General features: G+C 36.7%; 1 protein-coding gene across 5 annotated transcripts in view; it reads right to left on the bottom strand.

Moving 5' to 3' along the window:
* Positions 1 to 335: 335 nt before the first annotated feature.
* COL21A1 (collagen type XXI alpha 1 chain) overlaps positions 336 to 21196 on the bottom strand; it is a 97310-nt gene continuing 76449 nt past the window's right edge. For 3 of the 5 annotated variants that reach the window (XM_032104673.1, XM_032104676.1, XM_032104677.1), the window contains 11 exons: positions 18379 to 18432; positions 17030 to 17083; positions 16449 to 16520; positions 12282 to 12317; positions 11553 to 11597; positions 9482 to 9514; positions 6530 to 6676; positions 6380 to 6434; positions 5893 to 6093; positions 4371 to 4448; positions 336 to 2672 (listed from right to left, as the gene is read on the bottom strand). In XM_032104673.1, coding sequence (XP_031960564.1) covers positions 2485 to 2672; positions 4371 to 4448; positions 5893 to 6093; positions 6380 to 6434; positions 6530 to 6676; positions 9482 to 9514; positions 11553 to 11597; positions 12282 to 12317; positions 16449 to 16520; positions 17030 to 17083; positions 18379 to 18432 — 963 coding nt within the window. In that variant the 3' untranslated portion in view covers positions 336 to 2484. Of the gene's footprint in view, positions 2673 to 4370; positions 4449 to 5892; positions 6094 to 6379; positions 6435 to 6529; positions 6677 to 9481; positions 9515 to 11552; positions 11598 to 12281; positions 12318 to 16448; positions 16521 to 17029; positions 17084 to 18378; positions 18433 to 21196 lie in introns of those variants that run through there. The other 2 variants (XM_032104674.1, XM_032104675.1) reach the window with 2 other exon arrangements.

Below are 21196 nucleotides of genomic sequence, written 5' to 3' on the forward strand. Positions count from 1 at the left end.
AAATTCAGAGCACAATACCAAAGATACAGCAGCACTAAAGCTCAAAGCATCCAAGCAGCTCAGCAGTTTAGGCAATTAAATAGATTGAGCTTCAAATTTCCTCCTTTTGCAGATCAAGGGTTGGAAGTTGGTTTTACATTCAATGAAGCCTCTTAACTATTTAGTTTACTAAATCAGTCTTTCTTACCATTTTATCATACAAAATAAAATAGGTCCAACATGAGATTTTGCTTTAAAGCTGTAACTAGCTTAGACTGTACTCTTTGAGCAGGACTGTACAGAACTACTCATGCTAGGCCAGACTGAGCTACTTTACATACCAGAAGGAGCAGAGGAAAAGTAACTATCTCTTTTATTTGCATGGACAAAAAAAAAAAAGAAATTAAGACAAATGTTCTTTAGCTGCCTGACAAGATGACAACCAGAAGACCAACCACCTCAAGTGTATGCATATCAATGCACACAGCCTGGGGAACAAACAGGAAGAACTGGAGCACACTGAAGGTTAGTACTAGAACAAACAGTTTAAATTAGAAGAGAAAATTTCAGCTCTCTCAGAGCTAAATTGGGAAGGATTTCATGGGAAGATTCCATGAGGGATAAAGGAGCTACCACCTGCCAGGGAGTTTTTCTAAAGCTCTCTTCCGGGAAGTACAAAACCAGTTCATCCCCTTTAAAGGTAGAGAAGTAGGCAGAGACCACCACCTTGGCTGAACTGTGAGCTTCCGAGTCTGCTCAAAAGAGAAGCGTACCACAGCTGGAAAGCAGACAAACACCTGTCAAGAACTACAAGGGCACTGCTACAGTGCACAGAAATGCAGACAGAAAAGCAAAAGCTGAGCTCAAATCGAAATTGGCCAGACATATCAAAAACTACAAGAAAGGGCCAAATAATAGATGCAGACTGGAAATTACTCATAGATCCTCAGTCAATCATTCAGAAACAACTCTCAAAATATTAGTCAAATACGACTAATGGGATGACAAAACCACCACTACTTTTAAAGTTGAAGCCTGATATATGTGTTAATTTGATCAAATGAAATCGTAAACAAAGCTATGAATCAGACTGGCTGAAAATCAAGACGATTCTTCTACGGGTAAGGAATTCTGGTCTTCTGTTTGTATTCACTGCAGCCAGAGGTCCTTCTGGCTTGCTCTTGTTTGGTTGGTTTTGGTTTTGCTTCCTCTCAGACTAGTAACTCACAGCACCATACATCTTACTAGAAAGTGTGTCTTTTATTTTACCTTGAATGTCAAGCATATTAACAGTCTCTGATACTAGGACAACAGAAAAACAACACATTAGAAAAAGTGATTTATGAAGTACCGGTTAACTTCAATACAGGACTCTGCCTTAATTTAAGAAATGGATTTTAAATTCTCATGGGAACTGTGCCTTTGCTCTTTATGTAAAAGCAAGCAATACACTTAATTAGCAAAGCATACAATGAAAATTACACACAGCTGGCTTAAAATGAAAAAGGAAACAGCATAACAAACACTGCAGCTGGTCAGCCACCAGTTAGACCTTTCTCCTTGTAAACCTGCTTCTTCAGTTTGGCAACGCAGTCCTTGAGGAGAAACAGCAAAGGGTATATAATTTGATACTTCATTACACAGAACTGTTACATTGGGGTTGTACAAATATTTTTAATCTTTAATTTTGTTAAATCATAGCTGAAAGTCAGCTATGCCAGTCTTTTGCTCTTTTTTATTTTTAATGCTATTATCATAGGAGTTGAATCACCCACATGAAAGCTTTTGACGTTTAGTAGTTGACAGCACCATCTTCAATAAAACCTTGGCTCTTGAACCTGTAGTTCTACCCTTGCATTTCACCTCAGTTTTAAGCAGAGCTGCAGGGCAAAATAGGTGACCTTTCTTCCATGATGAGTGCAAGTATTTGTCTTAATTCATAAAAATCTGATACATGCTTTCACTCACAGAAGACCTGGAGCTATGACATATGAAATGTACACAAGGCAATGAAATTTGCACACATATGATATCAAAGCCAGCCATATTCTTTAAAAATCAAATACTGTGTATTTTGGGTGCATGTGAAAAATTTCACAGTTATTTGTACCTGACCAATGCCATTTACGACCTAATTCTGCTCCCAGTGGTATTTCCAGCAATTTTGCAAAGGACTTTCTTTGGTAAAAAGAGATAAAAGGAGAATGATAAGACCTTAAATACTAAATACCAACTATTATCGTTAATTTTATTTCTATTAAAACTGATAATCTCTTTAAAAACACTTGAGATTCAACCAGTGCAAGGTAGAAAAAAAAGTGATTGGAGTTTTGGAGTTTCTTGTCTAAAGGAATGTATAACCTTTGAGATCATTATTTATAATGCTTTAATGTCAGAGGTACTTTTGTTCCTTCTTATGGGCTTATTGCTGGTCATCTTCCTGAGATTTGAAAGACCATGAAAGATAAGCACCGTAACTATTCCTCTAAATTATCATATCACAAATTAATAATTTGGTCCTTTTCTAAATGGATCTCTCCCCACAATTACACTAAAACACAGTGATGGGTCACAAATTCCAGGGGGTCCAGCTGGTCCTGGCATTCCTGGAGTGCCACGATCTCCATCTTTACCAGGGTGCCCACGCTCTCCAGGACGTCCTTCCTTACTCACCCCTGGTGGACCTTCAGGACCTTAATAACACAAATGCAATAAATAAATAAATACATTACATTAAAATGAAAATGAGCAAGTATGGACCCACAATGCTCCTGCTCTTTGGTGAAGTATGCAGATAAAGAAAATTTTATTTCCTACAAAAAAAGGTTTCTTATCACAAACTGCTTATATATTTATATAAACAACATGATATCTCATAAAGATTTTTTTTAAAGCATGTCGAAAACACTTTAAATAAAAATATCTTTTAAAGGAAAATATGAAAATTTGCTTTAGTGCACTATTCTACTTTATCATATAATCTGGAACCACCATTGCAAGAATCAGTCCCCCTATTTCTGTTTGTTTCTCTGGCTTTGAATCAGGCCCTACTGTATCTTCCAAACACTCAACTTTACATTTTGTATGCATACACTGATGTTAGGAAGAATATTTTCCCTCACTCAGCACCGCTTAAAAGTCACATCATCATATCAGGGCTCAGTTTTCAGATAATGGTTGACTTCAGGGTCCATCTATCAAGAAACAGCAGTCTCAGATACCAATCTCTACAGGACCTGTCTGTTGGGGTTTTAGTTTAGTCCTAGTTTTTTTCTGTTAAAGGAATTTTTTCCCATATGCATGTTGCTAGGGGACAAATGGCTGTATTTAAGAAAGACAAAAAGAGCTGCCGTTTGGGGGTGGGGTGGGCCTGGCTACTCCTTTGTTTTCACCTGGGTGTGGGGTTAGTTGGCTCTCGGAGTTCGGAGAGAGAAGCTGCAGAGAAAGGAGCTGCTGGTTCTTTTCTTCGGCCGTTTTTTTCTTTTCTGCTGGAAACAACGCCAGGATCCCAAAGCTGGTTTTTTTTCCCTGCCCTGCTGGAGGCTGGGCTGTGGCCGCCCTGCCCCGCTGCTGCTTTGAGCCTTCGCTACGCTGTAGCTGTGCTTGCCCTGCCTGCCCGACCTCCGGGGGGGTTCCCCCTTTGGATACATCTCATCTGTCCTCTGGGATCTGTGCTCGTTCCTGCCGCTTCAGCCTGCCGTTCCAGCCTGCTGTTTCCCGAGGCTCCAGCCGGACACCGGGGCCAGCCGTGTGGGGTTTGTGAAGCCTTTGTTCCATCCCTTCCCCGGGATCCCAGGCCACCAGTGCCGCGTGCTCCCCGAGCTCGCTCCGGAGCGCCCCCTGCAGCCGCGGGGGAACCATCGCACCTGCCCTGCTCACCGGGAACCGCCAGCGCCCCTGCCGGCTGCGAGCGGAACTGCACCCGAGGGGAAAGGGCCTGACAGCCGAGAAGGCTGGGGCTGGGTTTGTGATTGCCGTTACTGCCATAGTTGTTGTTTTGTTGGACTGGTTAGATAGATAGATAGATAGATAGATAGATATAGTAAAGAACTGTTATTCCTATTTCCCACACCTTTGCCTAAAGGCCCTTGATCTCAAAATTATAATAACTCGGAGGAAAAGGGGTTATATCTGCCACTTCAAGGGAGGCTTCTGCCTTCCTTAGCAGACACCTGTCTTTCAAAACCAAGACACTGTCTTATATCAAATAATGTCTTATATAGCAATTTATAAGGTATGCAAGAGACAGGCATTACCCTAAAACATATGTGGTAATTAAGATGTGTACAAACTATGTAAACTTTTCCAAATTACATCAACATTTTTTCTAAACCACAATTTAAAAAAATTATTAGCATGCACTGAATCTGCGCACCCGAACCATCCCTCACCTGGAGGTCCTGGGGGGCCTTGGATCCCAGGAACACCAACTCCTTGATTGCCTTTTGCACCATTCTTCCCTGGCAGTCCTGTGAATTAGCAAACACATGCATATCTTTACACGTCATTTTCATCCAATGAAGTCAAAAATCAGCATTTGATAATATTTATTGACTTATATATGTAATAGTTCAGAAGCAAATAATGGGATTTAAAACAAGCCTTTTCTTGTAACCTGCACAGTGTGACAGGGTTCTGAATTATCCTAATTTCTACTGAATTTAGACCTGATGTAGCAACAGTTAAGCAGACAGCCACTATCAGCTGAGGGAATAGATGTAGGTAATTAAGAGATTTGCTGTCATTACCTTCCTATCAACAAAGTTTTTAGTAAGTTGTATGAAGGAGGTTTAAGTTTTTCATCATAATCCCTGTGGAATACAGAATATATAGAAAATGTCCCCCAACACACAGAGCAGAATTAAATCTCCACTAGAGAAATACTGTGAGGGTCAAAATATGAGCTCTCTTACCCTAGTACAACCCAGTAAATTCAGTTTCTTCATAAAAACATTTAACTATTTTTCCAACTCTTATGGAATAGCCAGAACTGCTGGTGTCAGCTCCAGAGGAAAATGGCATATTCTCCTACTGGAGATTAAATTATAAAAACAGTACAAGCAAATCATCATTACATCCAAAATGAATTTGGTGTGCTAGATCACAGTTAATAAGTCACATAGGAAGTAAATAATTACCAACCATTTGTCTGCTTACCACTGGCACATTACTAGCTAGCTGTATTTCATACAGTTTTCCTGATTATTTTGATGCTACCAGTTACCAAATTATGGACTCCACCCAGTTTCTTGCTCTAGTTCAAGAGTACATACATATACTTAATATAAAGTCTGCAAATACATCACAGAAATCAGCTGGAATGCTTGGACAGCTGAGTTACTCAATAGCATAAACCTTAGCCTGCCTAAGAAGAATCCAGAATGTTTAAGAAAATCATAACAAAAGGAGCAAAAATCCTTTTGAGATGAAAAGAACAAAAGGACAAAAAGTGGGGAAATCAAAAGGAGTATAAAAGTTGCTGGATGTCAAGATAGTAAGTAGCCAGTGAATAAATATTGTTCCCTAAAATAGCAGAAACAAACAAGTTTGGAAGAAAATAAACCAGAAAACATGGAAATACTATGAAATCTATGTCTAGGCATATTTGATCTAAAAAAATAATCTAAATGCAGACAGAAACATTTACATGAGACTAAGAACTCTCTAAAAAGATCAAAACAGAGTTTGACGATAGTAGAACTGAACAGTAACTATCTGGCTGCGTTCTTGTATTCTTTCTTCTCTCACACATTCCCCGAAAGCGGTGAAACATCCACACTGCTCCATGTTCACAATTTCACCCATACAAGCCCAGCTATTCTCTTATTCCACCTTGCACTAATCCCATTCAAAACTAGAAGCAGAAAACCAAGGCATGAAGGCCTTTAGCACCGTGACACATGCACACTCTACCTCTTGTCCCACGAGCCCCAGGGCGACCTGGAATGCCCATCAGCCCTGGAATGCCATCATTCCCTGGTAAACCAGGAAATCCTCTTGGGCCTTCAGGGCCTCTTGGACCTGGTGGTCCTGGAAGTCCTGGGGGAGCACTTTGGGACTGACAATGGTTACAGTTTTGTAGTCTTCCACTCTGGAGAATGGCGGGCAACTGGGCTGGGAGAATTCAAAGAAAAAGTTGCTTAAAGTGTTGTAACAGTAGAAGCATTGCCCCCAACCACTAATACAAAATCAGTTCCCTCTCTTAAGAGAATATAATACCTTTAGAAATCAAGATGGTAAAGTATGGAACCTGTGATGTGGAAATATAGTTCAACATGTATAGGAAAACAAGGGATAAATCGGCAATACGGAAGTTGCTTTCAAGAAGTTCTGTAATTATCAGGAAACTTCTTTAGCACTTCAAACAAGGAAACAACAGTAAAGAAGCTTTCAAACTTACTTCTCAGTACATCTGAACACACCTGTCGAATAAATTCTTCTGAAAATTCTCGTGCCTAAAAGGAACAGAGAACAGTTGAAATAACAGAGCACACATTTCTTTGCGGTTTTTAAGGTACCCAAAATTGAAAGTTTGAAGTCCTATACATACAGGTTTTCCATCTGATCCAGGTGGTCCTGGGGGTCCTCTATCTCCTGGCTGACCTCTGAGACCAGGAGGTCCAATCAAACCCTGGACACCAGATTCTCCTTTTTGTCCACTGATGCCTTGAATGCCTGGATCTCCTTTCTCACCTTTCTGGAATGAAAAATCAATGAAAAGCCAATTATATGTTCACAGATCATTTGGAAGCTAGGTAGCACCAAACAAACATATTTTGAGAAATCTTTATTGAAGATCTTCATAAAATTAATGTGATGTCAGTGAAAATTAACTTGATATTGATGAGATCTATTTTACTACAATGTATTCAAGTTTTCAGATTCCTTAGTAGATGTTTCAGATAAAATTACCAAAGAGAACTAGAAATAAATTACCTTTTCTTAACTTTAAAGACCCATTTAACTTACAAATTAAAAAATAGTATTCATTATAAACACATGGAAGGAAAGGTTTTAATAACTTTTTTCTGAGAATTAGAAAAATTTTTATAGTATGTTAAAATCCTTAGAAGGCCGGAAAAATTGAATGTGGAATTCTGGCACCACTGAAGTTCCTGAGAACTTACTATAATAATCAAGCCTTTTACATTATATCTGCAGTGTATAAGACAAAAAAACCCCATATATTTCAGTTAGGGATTTTTTTGTTTCTTTTTTTTTCCCATCTGATTGATGGTAACTGTAGTCTATTTGCTTCAGTGGAAAAGGTGAAAAAAAATGCTGGAAAGTATTTTGATACATCTTCACCAAAGCAATGGTTCTGTGTACGGAATTACCTACTGCAATAGTTCATGTGGAACTCTTTCCCTGCTCTGGAGCCAACAGAACATCAGTATGTGCCCAAGATTAAAGTCATGTTTGCTCCCTTATGAGATTTTTCCTCCCATTTTTTCACAGCTTCTGCATAATGTTATCAGTTTCTGCAAAAATTTCTTTTCCATTTCCAACTACTTTAGATGGAATTGTGTAAACAGAACAGGACTATTATATATGACAAACTTATTGCAGCAAATAATAGAAGTTTAAGAAATACTCAGGCATACAGTCTCCATAGACTTACACTGAATTTTAAATTATGGTATTTATATTACTTTGTAACATTTCCTATATTACTTATCAAAATTCTTGACATTAGAAAAATTCAAAGCTTCCTGGCTTGGTCTATATTAGTAACAATGCCCAGAGTTCTCTACAGGAGTTACTACAGGGTAGCAAGCTTTTAATTCAGCGTCAGATTAATCAGTTTTATGAGCTAGCCTGTAAAATCAGACAGGTAGTACCTGCTCTTAAAGAAACAGAGAAATGAGACAAAATGTGACATGTGTCATTCAAGTGCCTAAGAGTACTGCTGGAAAGATGGCCAGTTCAGGTGATGACCTGAAAAGCAGACCATACCTTCAAAAGTCATATGTAATTCAGATACAACTTCTTCCAAAGTTGTAGTTGTAATTTACTTTCTTGATGTTGTCATCTTGAATGTTGTAGTCACAGAGAAGTGATCCTCTTAGTTACTGCATGTAGATTTGTACTTGCTCATTTCTACTACATAATTGCAAAGGTATTTTTTTTCATTTAAACAGTCAGCAAAGCTCAGAGATAAACACATATTGCTTATGTAGCTACACTAGAAACTATACGTGCTGAGATCTGAAATCACAATGGTTTTATAGCTAGGAGGTGTTTTGTTTTGTTTTAATTTTAATTCCTTTTACCACTATGGACTATATTTACATAAAAGACTTGGAAGTTGATCTATCTGAACTAAATGTTAAAGGGGCTAGAAAGCATTAAGAACCAGAGGATACTGGGGAAATCACATCAACTGTAGAGAAACATTAGAGGCAAGAAGCCAGTATAAAAACACCAGGAGAAAATGTTGGAAGCATCAGCAGAACTGCCTGAAGAACTTGCCAAGAAGCAAATGAAACTGTAGGGGGAAAATTTTCTGCAGTGTATCTTGGTCTTTTAATGCTCAACCACATCCCATGTGTGGCCTTGTTTGCTGACCCTTGCTATTGGCAAAGAAAAGTAAAGAAAGGAAAAGAGCTCAGTAAGTGCTGAGACTTACAGGCTGAAGAAACTTAATAAGAAATCAGAGTCTAACAAAAAACATATTTTATAGAAATAGAAAATAAAATAATTTTATAGGTTTGATAGGTAAACACAATGACATCATTACAGTTTAATACATAGTAAGAAATCATTTAAATTAATTTCCAGTAAAAATATATGATTGCCATGATTTACAATATTTAAGGAGACTAATTCAATAGCATACAAAGAATCTTTTACCAGTTTTGGCAATAATGTAGCAAAACACCTGTAAGCTAAACTGCAAATGAAGTATTTCATAGAATCACAGAAGCATATGAAACAATTTATATGTTAAAATGCATAAAATAATTTAATTATCAGAATGGAACTTCCAATTAATGCATCTGCTATTGATATGCAAAAACACTTTAATGAAAAAGGTTGAACAAAAAATATCTAAGAAATTTTGAAGGAGAATTAGATTAATGGGACAATGATTTTACAAAATGATTTTACAAAATATTGAAATAAATAATAACCAACAAAATTAATATTTTAAATACCAATTTTTCAACACCATGCAACACAAAGATTCTTTTTTCTTTAGCTATGTTCTCTGTTCAACCAGTCCTTTCTCTCTTTTTTTTTTATTGGTTGGTTTCTTGGCTTTTTAATTCTCTTAAAGTATATGCTTGGCTTTAATAATTTTTAATGAAATGTATATTTCATTCTGTCTCTTTTTAACTAATACGTCTTTCTCTTCTCTGGTATTTTTCAATTTCTCTTCTGTTGCTTATAGACATGAGTACAGAAGTAAGACTAAACACACATTTTACAGATCACATAATTTGCAGAAACAAATGGAATAATTTTGTAATACTATATTTATCATTGCAAAAATACTTACCTCTCCTCGTTCTCCACTCAATCCTTCTACTCCCTTTAAAAAATAATATGAAAAAGAAATTTAAAAAGCAGGCTGAGCCAAATTACTTGGAATCAAAAATTAATATTTTTGTCCTTTGTTTTCAGTAATCAATCACAAATGTTAATTTTTAAAGATTTTCTGATTGCTATAGTAAAAAAAATAAAACTGCATATAATGATGAAAAATTTATATCAGGGTGAATGAACACTTCAGTATTACCTTTAATATCATGTACCAAGAGGATAAGTTGGGAATATATCATACATATTATAAACATATAAACACAATATAGATTTAAGAGACAAAACCTTATTCACTTTACAAAGAAATAACATGTTGTGTCCTAGCAAAAGTAAACTCCTGATTCAAACTGCTTAATACTGTCTTACTAGGCAGAAATTAATTTCAGACCCTTGAAATACAGACTGAGTAGTAAGGCAGATTTTGCATGCTGGCAAATGATTTCGGTGTCATTTCTGCCCAGTGGTTCAATGGTGTTACTGACTATTACATCCCATAGCAAGATGGCAGTTCACTTTTCTGAATCACTCTTATGGAGAAGGAAACCTGTATTGTGTCTTGGAGTCTTGAGAAACCTTGGAAAGACCTTGTGTTGTCTGCTAAACAACTGATTTCTTTGGTTGCTGACCAAACCAGATAGGCATGGGAAATAATTTTAGACTCTGTCTGTATTATTTTTTCAGCTTTCTCCAAAGAAAAGAAAGCAAGCAACAGCAATTCAGTTGCATCATTCTGTCTGAAAAAAAAAATGTTTTCTTTCACTATCACTTTGTTTTCCCTTATGATTAAAAAAATAAAGAGATGAAAAAAATGTCCATTATTTACGAAAAGAAAAACCAGGAAGTTTAAATTGTAAAATGTTAGTATAGGACATTACATTTGGTTAAGTCAATAACCTGTCTTTTAGTTTAAACTATTTCTTTTTTTAAAAATCTGCTCAGGTTTAATAAGGAACTATTTTCAACCTACATATCTCTGAGAGTATTAACTAATACACAGTCTAGATCTCCTGCCCAGAATCCCCAGGAATCAGGTCCTTCTGGCTAGACAGGCAGCTGTAGCAATGTCGCAATTCTGAAAAAAGCAACTGTGGCTTCATTCCAAGTCTTGTTTTAGATATGTACCTCTAAAAAATACTTCTCTGTTTAGACACAACATAGATTATGCAGTTAACAAGTATTTATAAATACTAACAGCTATCTTCTGCAGAATAACAAGACAGCCAACTATGATACAATCTGAATACACTGGCCTAGAGTTAAAGAGAAACAACTGGATCTCATTGATTTACAGCTGGAACAGGAAACATCTGTAATTTTTGAGCACAGAAGATGTCAATAATGACTCCCAGTACAGTCTAGGAGGTAATGAACTGCATAGCATGGTACATGCAAAATCTTAACATCTCAAGTATCACTCTCATAACCTTTACACGAAAGCCACTTTGTGCTGTTATCTGCATTTTGTATTATTTCTAAGTGTTTTATAAAAATATTCTATAATTACGGATTTACTACAATAATAAAAGAAATGCACTTACAGTCTGTTTCTCAAGACATAATATCCCAGAACACAGAAACATGTAGGTTGGAAGTGATCTCCTTGGATTCAACTTCCTTTGCAGAACAGATGCAGCTTGATCAATTCAACATGCTGCCCAGACAGGTTTTGCCACAATATCTATGAGCAGCCTGTTCCAGTGTTTGACCACCCACAAAGCAAAATGTTTTCCCTGTGTATCAAGTTCCTGTGTTCCAACTCGTGCATTTCCTCTCAGCCTTCAACTGTGCACAGCTGAGAGAAGTGTTACTCCATCTTCTCTGTATGTGTTATATTTGTTATTTTAAAAAAACTAAGAATGTTTAAGAGGGAATTTATATATGTTACCATGTTGTACATAAATGTATTTCACCTGATGCAAAGACCAATACATGTTGGTGGAAGAACTGTTAAAAAAAAAAAAAGAATCATGGCCTCAAACTAGGATCACTACAGCTCTTTTGAAGTAGGATCACTATTTTAACAGTACCTGTAAGCCTGGATTTCCTTGTCTTCCTTTTTCTCCTTTCAGTCCCTTCAGAAAAGAAGCACATTTTATAAAACACACATTTATCTAGGACATGTAATTAAACTATCAAAATACACAAGGAGCTAACTACTAAAACCTCATTCTAAACCAGGACAAATCAATCTGAAAATACTCTTCAAAGAGATCAGAGCAGAAACTATGCAGAAGAATGAAATTTCTACACTGAACACAGAGGAACCAATTCAGGATCTGAGTAGTGACAGGATACTCTTCTTTTTCTTTTAGGTATTTCCATGATTTTAGATAACAAGGAGGACAATCCCACATGTTAATAGTAAAGTAGGTAGGCAGAGGCCAGGTGGAGTTACTTTAACTATGTTTCTGTAATCCTGAAGCGCCCTGCAGGCAGGGAAAGAGAGTACCCTGGGACAGTCCTGGGTGATGTCCCAGGCCTCTGGGGCAGCAGCACAACCTGCAGCCCTGCGCCTACACCATTGCTAGGACCGCACAGCTCTGCACCAAATGCCAATACCCTGCTCAGGCCCCCAGAAATGCAGCTGAAAACTCATGCTGGCCATACTGGGCAGATTTCCTTGAAGGAGAGTTACTGCTGCTATTCAAGTTAACCTTCTGTGGAGCTTAATCTTAAAAAAAACTGGCTGAATTAATACCTAAGACTTGTATAAATAGCAATGCCAGATGATTCCATTAGAAACAAAGTTGATATACCTGGATGCCAGTGTCACCTTGGTTTCCTTTGTCTCCCTGTAAAATATTAGAAGAAAGGTCTCCATTTTAACATGGGTCACCTCTAAGACATGTAGTCTGCACTTTAATTTAACACAGTAATTACAAGAGAAACATCTAGCTTCTTCTTGAAGAAAAACTGAAAGAAATACTGAAAGAAAACAAATCACTTTATCCCCACGTCAAAACACTGAAGAAGTCCAGAAAGCGATACTAAGAAAGGAATTTGTCATCAAAAGAAAACTGAAAGTGGATCAAAACTGAATCAAAATCATCAAAACTGAAAGTGGATACTCACATACCAAGTAAAAAATTTAAAAATACAATATAATGAGGTGGCAAATCCAGCAGGAAGCAGGATTTTATCTACTCAGTGCATGGGAGAGGAGAAGATGTGGGCAGGAAGGGAGGCAATGTTTCTCATGGGTTAAATTTCAGCTGAATGCACTACCACATGCAGAAGTTATACAAAACAAACTAAAGAAAAAGCTTTTTTTTTCATCACAAACCCCTCTATATTTAAATTAAATCAAAATATTTAAGGACTAAGCTCCATTTCCACCCACTTGTTTTGACTCGAAATGTTTGAAGTAAATAATAGTGGGGGGGTTGGCAATCAGATGGTGTAAACAGTGCTTGAAAGTCAGGTATGTAGTTTTATTAACTTGTCTGAACGTCGTCTCTTCATTGACACTGGAGAGAAACAGGCAGTGCATGAAAAATGTTCATTCCACTTAACAACAAAGATATGAAATATGTACTCTGAAAAGTGCCTATCTCTCTTCATTAATTGAAAAAGAAACTTAAAGTTATGGGAGATGGCTGTTACTCTAACTCTGACATCTTACATTTAAACACACATAAATCAAAACGCTGCGCCATGAATATAGCAGCTCATGAAACAAAAGACATCTCTAGAGGGTGTGCAAAACTGCATTTAATAAAGAAAATAATTACAATGGAGATTTTTGGGTCTGTTTTGTCAGCTTTCTTCTAAGAGCCAAAACTTTGTGTGTTTGGTTGGGGTTTCTGGGAAGGAAAAAATAAATGAATGTTTAGTTAAATGCTAAACAGTAGTGAAGAGGAGATTTTTGACATAGCAAATATTTTCCTGATTGAAAATCCCAGAACATAAGAAGACATTTATGCCAGCTGTATTTGGTTTTATTGTACTTGAATGGTTTCAAGTTTTAAAATCATCTATAGCTGAAAGGCTTCACTTTTACTATCAGATGCCCAAACTGCACTTTTCTTCCTGAATAATTCAAGTTTGTCATACTTACGACTTTTAACTCCAGCTAACTTGTATCTTCATATAAAATGAATGACCTTTTCAAAGGCTTCTTCACTTTAAAATTTAGAGAAGTTTCATATATTTAACAAAATCATTTTTCATAAAAGAATATTGTCTATTGCAAAGTATTTAAACCGTGATAGTGTGCCCCAGCCAAACAATTTTTAGCTATTTTTACCAGAGCCCCCAGAGTAAGACCAGGCTGGAATTACCCTCACTGGTTTCACCTGGCCTTTCCACTTTCAGCTGCAGCACATCAGCCCCAAGAGGGTTTTTAAGCTCCAGTTTGAAGGCTTAAGGGGAGAAGTGCAAGAGGCTTATATCTGCTCTCTATCCTTTGCTGACTTGTTGTTTGGATTTCCTGGACTAACTTGACTGCTGATCACGGGACGGGTTTTGTTGCTACCATCATCTCGATGCTGCTTGCCTGGATCAGGAACCCCACCTGTTAGAGCCCTCAGGAATTCATCCGGGACTGAAAGGTAAACTGTGCTAAATTGGGAAAGAAGAAGCTGAAAAACTAAATACCAAGACACTAAGGAATAGATAAAAAAAGGACTGTACCACCCTAGATTAAAACCAATCATATTATCAGAAAGGTGCATGCGGAGCTTATGGACAAAATCGAGAAACCAATCAAGCAATGTGAAATCTTATGCATAGCAGTTGTAAAATGTATATGTACTGTATTATGTAAAAGTTGTAAAATGTGTAAGTAGAATAGTATGCAAAAGTAGGTAAAATGTATAAATAAGTAAAGTGCATAAGTACTGTGTTATGTAGACGCTGTAAAAAGTATAAATAAGTGAGAAAATGTGTAAGTAGTCTAAGATAAGCAAGTGAAATGTGTAAGTAGGTAGAATGTGTAAGTAAGGTATTATGTCGAAGTTGTGAGATGTGTGAACACAGGGGTATTTTAAACAATAAGACACTTCTGCATAATCATACTGATTCATTGATCAGAAGGTATGAGTTGCAGCAATTGTCTTGTAACATGTGCCTTACATAACCCTTAGATAGTGAACTGAATACACAGTGATAATGAAACTAATTAAACTGTTATTATGACACTGACTCCATGCTCTAGTCAATGTAAAGCATGTCCATATGTGTCTACTGACACGTGAAGTACTCTAGTATACGTAAGACATCTATATGAGGCTGGCCTATATGATACTGGACATACAGGAAACATGTGCCTTCTGGAGCAGAAGATGAACTGTACTGGAATACTTCTGCATGGGATTTTCATTAAACTTTAATTGTAACACCACCCTTCTATCTTACTGTCTCTTTACCCTTCAACCTTTCTCTTCTTGTGAAAGTGAAATGCCTGATTTAATTCCATTTCTGTAATGCCGTATTGGGTCTGGCTGAGAAAGAGTTCATTTTCTCCATAGTAGCCCTCATAGTGCTGTGCTTTGCAATGGTGGCTACAAAGGTGTTGATAACATATCAGTGTTTTGGGTACTGCTGAGTAGAGCTCCCCACAATGTCAGGGCTCTCTCCAAATTCCCCCCTTTACTGGTAAGCTAGGGCCAGGCAAGATCTTGGGTGGAGACACAAATTCAGGCTAGGTGGAGAAGGAATTGAGAGCAGTCCTGCAGATAAGGACTTGTGGGTGTTGATGGATGAGAAATTTAACATGACCTGGCAATGTGCTCTTCAAGCCCAGAAAGCCACCTGCATCCTGGGCTGCATCAAAAGCAGTGTAGCCAGCAGGGTAAGGGATTTGATTCTCCCCCTCCACTCCACTCTCATGAGACTCCACCTGTGTCCAGCTCCAGGGCCCTAAATGTAAGATGGACATGGATCTGCTGGATCAAGCCCAGCAGAGGGCCATGAAGATGATTAGACAGCTGGAGCATCTCTCTCATGAAGAGAGACTGAGAGAGCTGGGGTTGTTCAGCCCAGAGAAGAGAAGGCTCTGGGGAGACCTTAGAGCAGCCTTCCAGTATCTAAAGGGGGCTCAGAAGAAAGCTGGAGAGGTACTTTGCACAAGGGTCTCTAATGACAGGACAAGAGGGAATGGCTTCAAACTGAATCTAGGTTTAGATTAGTTATTAGGAAGAAATTCTTTATTTTGAGGGTGGTGAGGCACTGACACAGGTTGCTCAGAGACATTGTGGATACCTCCTCCCTGTAAGTGTCCAAGGCCAGGTTGGGTGGGGCTTTGAGCCACCTTGTCTAGTGGAAGGAGGTGTCCCTGCCCACCACATGGGGGTTGGAACTAGATGATCTTTAAAGTCCTTTCCACACAATCATTCTATGGTTCTACAATACAGCCAGGACAGACGACTTAAACTGAAAGGGATATTCCATACCATAAGATGGCTGCTCAGCAATAAAAGAAAGCTAAAGGAAAGAGGAGAGGGAGGAAGTTTCATTATTGCAGCATTTGTCTTCCAAACCTGTATGTGTACTGAAGCCGTGCTTCCTGGAAATTGGCTGGACAACACATGCTGACAGGAAGTAGAGAATAATTTTTTTTTTTTTACTTTGCATCCACAGGTGGCCTTTCCTTTTCCTTTATTAAACTGCCTTTATCTTGACCCATGAGCTTTTTTTCCCACCTTATTTTCTCAGCTTTCCCTGTCCTGCTGAGGAGGAGAGTGATAGAGCAGCTTGGTGGGCACATGGCATTCATCCAAGTTCAACCCACCACAAATGCCTTCACATTAAGGGCTTTATCCTTTAGAAGAAAATTTTCAGGATGGACATATTATTGCTTTAAATGTGTCCAACTGTCATCTAATAATAATGTATTTAGAGAAAGGATTTTTTTTAAATAATGATCACTTATAAGAAAAGCACTTCCAAAAAAAGATGCAATTAAAAATGGAAAAAATACTTACCTTTAATCCCTGTGTGCCAGGAATGCCTGGGTAGCCTGGTTCACCTGGAGCCCCTGGTACTCCTGGTTCTCCCTGAGAAATACAATAGCTCTGAGTCAGTGATGTGCTGTGTGTAAAAACACATATTGCATGTTTCTCAAGGCAACATGATACACTTTGGCTATGATATTTTGAAATTTTATAACTGAACATGATTGAAATGTCTGGAGGATTTTTGAAGGGATAGTGAACATAGAGAAGACACAAAAGGGATTCTAATTCTTAACTTCAGTATTCCAGTATCTATTTTTATTGTCTTTTAATACAGTTGATGTTTCAAAATTAGACAAAAAATAGTATCTCAAGTAATGGCAGTGTTTGCAGGTTTGAACTTAATGAACATCTGACATTGCCTAAAATCTAGTATAAATTAGTAAGAATAAGTCATCAAATGAATTCTGATGCAATGTGGTGTTAACAACTGTTTTACTGTGAAACAAACTGCCTTATATCTAACCAGAGGAAATAATGGAAAATTAGTAAATCATGGAAAAGTAAATAAATCCCTTTTTTAACTAAAATACTTCCAGAATCATATTTACCTTGGCTCCTGATGATCCTGGTTTCCCCTGTATTCCTGGTTCGCCTTTATCACCCTATATAATAATGTAGGAGCGTGGCTGGTACATCATTATGTTTCTTATGATTAGCAAACATAAACAGACACTGTTGAGAAACAGACTCTTAAAAACAGGCACAGCTAGTGACTGAAAGGCTAAAGTTCTTCTCCATTACAGGTAGCCTGAAGGTTTAATTTTCCCTCAGGAAATGTGAGATACTGATGACAAAACATGATCTGCCAGCTTCTGCTCACCTGTCCAGTCAAGTTTGTGTACTGACTTCACATTTCCATCATCTTATTCAATAAAACTCTGAGAATCCTAGGATTTGTCCAAGTCAAAATATTTATTTATGTTTTGGCTTTTATTGCAGCCTATAGAATTAGACATATATTCAGTATGAGGATTTTCATTAAATCAAAGAATTATTGACTACTTCATGATAGACTTCTGTAAGAATGAGCTTATTAAGAACAATTCTTTTAAGGATCAGCTTATCCTCTAAGTGAGATAAATATACAAAACAAAAGCATTTTTCACAGACAAAAATAAAGCTAATTAATTTTTAGCCATATCATAGGTATTCAATCTTCTTGACCATAGAAAACACTGACACTTAAAAAAATGCTACTGTCAGTATACAACTTTAAATAAATGCATACGAACTTTTGGATGTAAAATAATGTCTGAGGGGAAATGGATTGAAATGGAAATACAAAGTTTGAGAAATGGATTCTATATTTCTAAATATTCTCTAGGACATACAATTCAATACTTAATTACAATTTAATCCAAAACTCATTTTGGATTAAATTAAAAGGTTAAACTAACCAATCAGAATTTATAGCATTTATTTTAGCTATTGAGAACATTGGTGAAATTAGTTCTTACTGTAGCTGCAGTGCAATCAATAAAGTTACATCTGAAATAAGTTTGGCTCCTCGGGTGGAAGAAACAGCACATAACATTACTGAACACAATTAAAATATAAATAAATGTAACATGGGAAAGAAGTTCAGATGTATACTGAGAATTATCTGGTTTCCAGCATTGCAGAACATTTTCCAGGACTGTAAAGCTGAAACAAAGTCTCATGATCACTTCTGCAATTGTTAAAACCTCACAGGATGACAGGCACCATTTACTAAGTTATATTAACCTCTCTTAAGACTGAACTATCATAGAAGGTAACACAGGGAAAATCATACAGCTGCTCACCAATATTCAATACACCAAAAAATGAGATGCAGAATCCTGGCATTGTCCAGATCAAATCTGCATACAAAGCAGTCATTTATCAAAGTCACAAGCAAATTGACTCAAACACTTACCTTGGGCCCAGGAGCTCCAGGTAGACCAAGTGAGCCTTCTGGTCCCATCAAACCCTATTTATTTATGAAAAAGGCAGAGACATTTCTGTACTAAAACAGAGGAATAATGACCTCCGTTGAATTAGTAGCATCATTATTCTATTTCTTTTCTGAAATAAACAGAAAATACATCTTTCATCTTATTACTATACAGGCTATATTTTCCACTAAATAATAAATAAATAATCCACTACAGTGGATTATTTAGATCTTCTATGGACTCCTTATGCAAATTTTAAGAGATTTATCAGGAGCAGTTAACTTTGGGGGCCACACCTTTGCATCTTCTGTAAAACCTTCAAAGTTATACTGTTCATTCTAGAACCCAATAGCTTCTGCCATTTCAGATCATGACACTTCAGCACATGTACAAAGCCAAAACAACGCCTTGGACTCCTGGAATGGAATCGTATTCATAAAGGCATATTTAGCTGTATGTTCCCTACATAAAATATGAGCTAAAGAGTATTAAATCATCAAAGGGTGATTTCCTTAATTTCCATTTAAAGCTAGTCTCACGTATACATTAGAAAAGAAATCCTTCTTTGAAATCATACTTTCCAGGAAGGAATTCCCATTAATCCTATTTTCCACATCTGGTGTTAACATTTGTCTTTTTCACCACTTCATCTCACTTCACTTTTACTCTAGAACTGCACACAACAATAAAAACAATATATTATTATTGTTTCACTTGGACTTGCATAAATACTGTGAAATACAATCTGCTATGAGAGTGTGCTTAAGACACAATGTAAAATAAAAGCATTATGATAAAAAAAGTCAATTAAATAAGGCCTGGAAATCTAACTTGTCAGGAATTAAATGTTACCAGTTATTCCAACTGATAATATTTTCAAAATTTGCTGTCATTGTTATTTGATCTTTGCTTTTATACAAATAAAAGCAATCACCTTCCATTTAGTACTACGTTAGGAACAGTTCACTCCCATGACATTATCTCAGACTTTTCTCAAAAGTTACATGTAATCAAAACCACATATTTTTTACACAGATTACAACTCAGCTTTGCAGAAATATATTAAACTTCATTTTCTAAAACTAAAAGGGTGTCTTTGTTTCTGCAATAGAAGAAAAGATTCAGAATATCTAAAACAAGATGTAATTCTGTAGCCATGGTTTTCGGAATTTTGACAGTTTTCTGGTATTTAATGTGTGCTTTACCATTAACCAAAGATTAATATATATTAACCAAAGATTAATTCAGGTTTTTTTCTCACTTTATGATAAGAAAGTGCTGGTCACCGAAACTTTCCATTAATAAATATAGCAACCTATTCTTTAGGCCATCGACACAGGCCTGTAAATACAAATAAACTGTATCAAACACAAGACTAGAAACTTTATTGAATAATTTCCAACAATTTCCTGAACTTTGAAGAGTAGATATGTTTGTTCTTACTTACATAGAAAATCAGTCTTCTTATCAAAGATGATGCAGTTTATCTAGTATAATATATTATTTGGTAAACAAAGGTTTACCTCAACCCATTTCTTCCATCATTTTGGAATAGAATTACCAATTCCTCTCCAGCTGGCTTGAAGTTTCTGAGGACTGTTTACACTCATAACCTAAGAGACTGTGTATTCCCATTAAACATTTGCTTATGGACTGTGTTAAGCACCAGCTTTGATGCAAGAAGACTAAGAAAATAATAATTTGGTTTTGGCGCCTAATCTTGATTATATTAATGCTGTCTTAACTCACTTGAACATTAAGCCTGCTTCTTCCCTTTTCCTCTTTTTATTTATATAGCGAAGTAAGGTTTTATTAATTTTCATGTTGCTGTAAGGTAAAATTCAGTTTAGCTGCTTGAAATCAAATCTGATGTTATCTATTGACCTCCTCACTTCTGAAATACAGCTCTCTTCATTTTGTGATCTTTTTTTTGCATTCCTTGAAGACTACCTTCCTTTTCCAAAAAACCTTGTGCAATGACTATTTTCTTCTCCTCAGATTTCTCTTCTTTTCTCCTGGCTAGCACATTAATCAATAGAGAAAAGTGAGCACAAGTTTGGGGAGGTATTGCAGGAAGGGACAAGAAATGTGACTGAGGGATTTCTGGCTCCTTTCACATTGCCACCTCAGTGTAGCCCTGTGTTTCATATCACGTAACACACTGGGAGTCTACACTCTGCCACCTCACTAGATCATTTCCAGTGAAACCCATATCAGTCCTTGGATTACAGAAGTGGCATATGCTCATCAAAAATATCCCTCATTCATTTTATCTTATACAAAGTAGAAATACTATATGTACAGAATAGCTGCTTTTTTTCCTTTCAATTAAATCAGCTATGTGTACACATCCACATTGACCTGCAAACACATATCAGACAAGGAAAATCAGAAAATACATTTAGTATAATTAAAGATCAAGTATACATCTGCAGGAAAAGGAGAAATAAAACCTATTTTTCCTGGTTCCCTTTCTTGCACTTTCATTACTAGGCCATATTTAACTTGTTTAAAAAATTACACCAACACAACTAAGTGAAATCAGCACACTGCAAGAATGAAATGTTCAGATACAATATAGGAAAAGCTTGAGAACATGATCTGAAAACTATATAAAATTAGAAGAGAATGTCCTGAACAAAAATGTAGAACAATTCAAGGACATAAAACGTAGCATTACTCTCCTATTTTCCAGAGCTGACATTATATGGCAGGTAAATTAATAAATTGCTGGTGTTGGCAATGCAATAGGGATAGTCATTACCAAAGAAGAACTTGTTACTGAAAAATTTTCCCAAG

This window comes from Corvus moneduloides, chromosome 3 (assembly GCF_009650955.1).
Source record: "Corvus moneduloides isolate bCorMon1 chromosome 3, bCorMon1.pri, whole genome shotgun sequence".
Classification (NCBI taxonomy): Eukaryota; Metazoa; Chordata; class Aves; order Passeriformes; family Corvidae; genus Corvus; species Corvus moneduloides.